The following is a 4,922-nucleotide window of genomic DNA, read 5'->3' as shown; positions in this document are numbered from 1 at the left end:
ATTATTACTCCGGCGAGGAACCTCTTGCTTACCTCTTTGAGGTGCAATCCGGAACGTAAGAGGAAACACTTTTGGCAAATCTATCCTTATATTATTTGTTGGTTCATATGGATGGCAAGGAATGCCACTATTTATGAAGAAAAGGTGATTCATAATACTATGATTTTCTCAAATAGCAACTCTTACATTAATAAATTATGGAGATTGGAGAATTCCAAAAATGATTTCTTTTTGGGCATCAATTATTTGCTTACTTTGGGGCATACGAATTTGGAAGGGAGGAGGCCCCTTCATCCTCCTATTTTAGTAAAATGGTCTCCACCTCCTACAGGTTGGTTTAAAATTAATATTGATGGAAATTGGAATGTCTCTAAAGCTGGTTGTGGGGGCATTGTTAGGAATTATGTGGAGGACCGCATTCTTTTTTTCTTCTCTCCTTCTAATACGAATTCGTTTATAGAGGTGGAAGCTCGGGCTATTTTAAACAGTACTATTTTGGCTCACTATTTAAGTTGGAGGAACAGCATTTTTGAATGTGATAATCGTACCTTAATTGACATTTTAGATAATGGTGCTGATGTCCCTTGGGATATTTTTTATCATATTAGGAGGATTAAACGGTTACTATCTAATGTGAATGTTATTTGGAGTTTCAATTATCGGGAAGGCAATCAACCCGCTAATTGGCTCGCTAAATTAGGAAGTTCTACTCAAACTTGTAGAGTGGGATCTACACCCCCTCCTTTACATACTCTCTTGGTTGGTGATAATATTGATGCTCCTTATATTCGCAGGGTTGCTATTTTTAAGTCTCATTCTGTGGCCGTGATTTTGTGCTCGGCCCTTCCTATTTCCTCTACCCTTTTCTTTTTCCTGTGCACTTTGGAGACTTGGATTTTGCAGTTTATGGACAATACTACTCTGTTATACTTTAATTGGTGCAAGGTAATCCAGGATACCTCTACCATTTATTCTCGGGTATATAAGGGAGGCTCATGGCTCCCTTTTTGGAAGCTCATTTACAGATACCTCTCTTGGTGTATTTCGATGTGCGAGGAGGCCCAGGGCTCCTTTGCTTTGGTTGAGAGGTGTTTTGGGATGATTGTTATGAGGGTTAAAGGACAGCATCTCTTATATTTTGAGGCCCACGGCTCCAAAATCCTTTGCCAATATTTTTGTTTGGGTGCGTTGTACTGGCTCAGGTTGTTGAATTTTGGTGGTAGATTTGCGGGGTGCTTCTCTTGCCTCGATTTGTCTGTTTTTGCTGTTTGGATTTTTGTAAGAACTTGGACCACTATGATATTTCTTCCCATTTACACTAACCAATGCCTTTATGTTTTAGCCCTTCTGAGTTGCAGGTTTTTTGAAATTACTTCGCCGGATCCCTACCCTCGTGAAGTCGCTCTTCGGCTTACAAGTTTCTTACCTTGCTGCTTTTCTTATACATGTACATTTTGGGTATACGTCATTTATTTGGGTATATGTTTTGATTTGATACATATATTTTTAGGCTTTTCTTCTTTTAGATACGGTTTTTATCCTTTTTTGGTATACGTTTTGGTTTGATACATGTATTTTTAGGCTTTTCTTCTTTTGGATATGATTTTTATCCTTTTTGGGTGGAGTTGTAATGAGGAAAATGGAACCCCTAGGATCTTCTGTTTTTTATTTTCTAGAGGGGATCCTGATTTTCCCAAAAACTTTGTAATCACGTTTTTTTTTAAAATTAACACGTAAGGAGCCACGAGCTGCTCTTCCTTTATATATTGAGTATATAACGTTAAATGGTATTTGACAACTACTTTTTTACTAGAATTTAATACTTTAAAATATTTATAAAATGTCCAATTATTTTGAGTTATTCTTTCGCAATTATAGATTTTCTATGTGCTGTTCTTTGCAGTTGCGGTGCCATCATGTCCATATCATATCGTGTTTCTGTTTTCATCTGCATGTCTATGCTTTATAGGTTCTCATTAGATATCCAAATACTTGGAATAATTTATGGCTTAATTATGGCCATTACATCAATCAAATATGATAAAATAGAAGTCCTACAACTTCACCCATAAAAATAAACATGTACAATGCTACGTCATTTTAGGAAATCTACAACAATAATGATATGCCTCATTATAGGGATCCTAAAATTATTATGGCAAAATTTGACAAAAGTTAGCAATCATATTCTAGTTAATAAGGGATTTTAACAATCTGATCTTAAGGTGATTCAACACTGGTCAAGTTTAGCTCAAAGTCATTTAATTAAATCCCAAGGTAACTTAATTTTGATTATAAATTTGCTTAATTCAATTTTATTTTTAGCTGTATATAACTTGTTAACTTAGATTTGAATCACGCTGAAGCCAGAAACCTCTCTAAATTGAATATTAATATACTTAGACAAATTATTAATCAAAAAATGTCAACTTAGATTTGAATTATATGTGTATGTGTGTGTAAGTTATACATACAACTATATAGTTTTTTTTTTTCCTATATCAAGCCAACTTGATTATATCCAAGGCATGTTTCAATTCAATTTTCGATATGAGCCGGTCTTGACTCCTTAATGGATTTGCTGACTTCAATCTGAGCTTGAGCCAAGTCAAAAATTAATATTCCCTTCAGGCCATATTTATAGCCTTACCATCTGCCAATTTTTGGAATATTTTTATAGCTCTTTTCTCGAATGGTTTTGATGTAGAGCGGTTTGTGTCTATGATTATTCATTGATGCAATTAGAATAAGATTTGTAGAAAAAACATATATAAATCACAATTCACATGTTATCAACCTCTATATTTTTGCTGGTGATAATAAATAATGCATTTGAACTCCTGGCTGATCAATTCTAATTGCGACGTTCTTCACATATATGTTTGTTAACCATTTTTGTCTATGCCAAACTTATATGCCCTTTGCATTTTGCATTGCAAATGAAATGCTTATGTCCATGCAATTGTATGTTGACTCCAGAGGAACTCTAAATATGGAATTACCTCTCTTGATATTTTCCAGGTTTGCAGGCAATGCGGTTTGTTAGGCTACTATAATCATAAGCTTAAAACATCTTGGTGCTCTATGTGCAAGAATGGGGACAATATGTCTAGCATGAAACTGCCATATGCTTGTAAGCTTCTGTTTCAGGTATGGCCTACCCTGATCAATTCCGAGGTTTCATGGCTGAAAATGCAAAATTATTTTGTAAATTTAAGTTGTAGGCTTCCATGCTGAGAATGAGTTCATCTCATCCTTTTATTCTATGGCACAGGAACTTCAATCAATGAATGTTGTCCCACGTTTGAAGCTAACGGAAGCCTAGTGATGGCAGGTTAATTATTTAATGATGAATGAGTTAATGTAAATTAAGGAGCAAGCCAGTATTAAAATTATATCTTATGTTGTTTTTTCAGTATATAAGTTTAGTTATTTGTATGATTTGACAAGGGAAGGGCAACAAACCAACTTTTTTTGTTATTACTGCTGTAGAATTTAATTGCTTGACGTTGTAGAACTGCAATGAAATTTTGTTCAATGTCTTTAGGCACCGGCAGCAATAAATATTATGTATGTATTTCAAAATGAAGAAGTGCCAATGCTATTAAGGAATGAATTGTAACTAAACAAACTGAGGGGTCTCAGGTGTTTGTTTCTTTGGGTGCTTAAAGCTATATGGAGAAATTTTGGTGGATGTTTGGTTTGATGAAGTCTTGGTATAAAGTGAGGTACAGGAGTTTTCAAAATTTTATTCTTTTGGTTGGATAAAACCGAAATGCAGTGTATGGAATGTGTCTTGCAGTTATGTGTTGGATTTTTTGGATTTTTCAATACACTGTAAATTGTTGCTTGTAGCCCTTGCTTGCAGCCCCAACCTGTTGCAGCTTGCTATCATCAGCTTCCTGTTGCTCGGCTTTGTTGGTTTGCATGCTTGTCGTAGCAAACTATCGATTGTATTGTAAAATTTCTCTCAAAGTTTAATATGTATATTCATAAGATGAGCATAAATGGGTCGTACAGTGCTTTACAAATAAACCCCTAAACTTATTAAATATACCTTTTTACCAGTAGGATACTATATGTCTCTCAGTACTTTCCCTCAAAATGGGCAAAAGATATCTACTAAGACCATTTTGCCACATAATCTAGACAAATCTAACAAACTAAGTCTTTTAGTGAGGTAGCCAGCTGCTTAGTCTCTTGTGACTACATTACTTAGCTCGATCAGCCTTTAAATCGGCTTTTACTTGATGAAGAATCTATGTATCTCCACATGTTTGGTTCTATTGTGTTTCACTGGATTGTTGGCAATGTTGATTGTTGACTTGTCGCACCAAAATTTTATTTGAGTTTCTTGGTTTACCTTGAGCTCAACCAACAAAGCTCTCAACCACGTCATCTCGGCAACTTTTAAGTCATAGCCTTGTACACTGCCTCTCTTATTAACATTGCTGCTACATATTATTCAATGCTATGTTAAGAGACTAAGTTGTCTTATATGAACATGTATCCGGAGGTGGATCTTCTTTCATCAGCATAAGTTGCACAGTCAGCGTCACAAAAGCTCTCAATGTCTACATGCTCGTTCTTCATGAAGATCAACTCATTTCTTCATGCACGCTTTAGATATCTCAGAATCTGATACATTGCATCCATATGACCTTTTATTGGATCATGTATCTAGCGGTTCACCACACTCACTGTAAAAGATATGTCGAGTTGAGTGGCACAGATAGATCAAACAGTCCACTAATATTTGGTACCTCTCATGATCAACCAGTTCTCTTACCTCTGCACTCAGCTTGGCCTTTTAATCAATTAGAGAGACTGCAAGTTTGCACCCTAGCATCTTTGTTTACATGAGACATAGTATAATACTTCCTTTGGGACAAGGCCATCCCCTCAAGTTCATGTGACACTTT

The 4,922-nt window shown here is 35.5% G+C and overlaps 1 protein-coding gene across 2 annotated transcripts in view; it reads left to right on the top strand.

Annotated features, from left to right (window-relative positions):
- LOC110021985 (DNA-directed RNA polymerase III subunit 2) overlaps positions 1-3,692 on the top strand; it is a 171,106-nt gene extending 167,414 nt beyond the window's left edge. For both annotated transcript variants that reach the window (XM_020720733.1, XM_020720734.1), the window contains 2 exons: positions 3,022-3,150; positions 3,275-3,692. In XM_020720733.1, coding sequence (XP_020576392.1) covers positions 3,022-3,150; positions 3,275-3,325 — 180 coding nt within the window. In that variant the 3' untranslated portion in view covers positions 3,326-3,692. The remainder of the gene's footprint in view (positions 1-3,021; positions 3,151-3,274) is intronic.
- The last annotated feature ends 1,230 nt before the right edge of the window (positions 3,693-4,922 follow it).

The sequence above is a fragment of the Phalaenopsis equestris genome, unplaced genomic scaffold (assembly GCF_001263595.1).
Source record: "Phalaenopsis equestris unplaced genomic scaffold, ASM126359v1 Scaffold000159, whole genome shotgun sequence".
Lineage (NCBI taxonomy): Eukaryota > Viridiplantae > Streptophyta > Magnoliopsida > Asparagales > Orchidaceae > Phalaenopsis > Phalaenopsis equestris.
The sequence above is the reverse complement of the archived record's forward strand: the minus strand, read 5'-3'. Positions and strand labels throughout refer to the sequence as shown.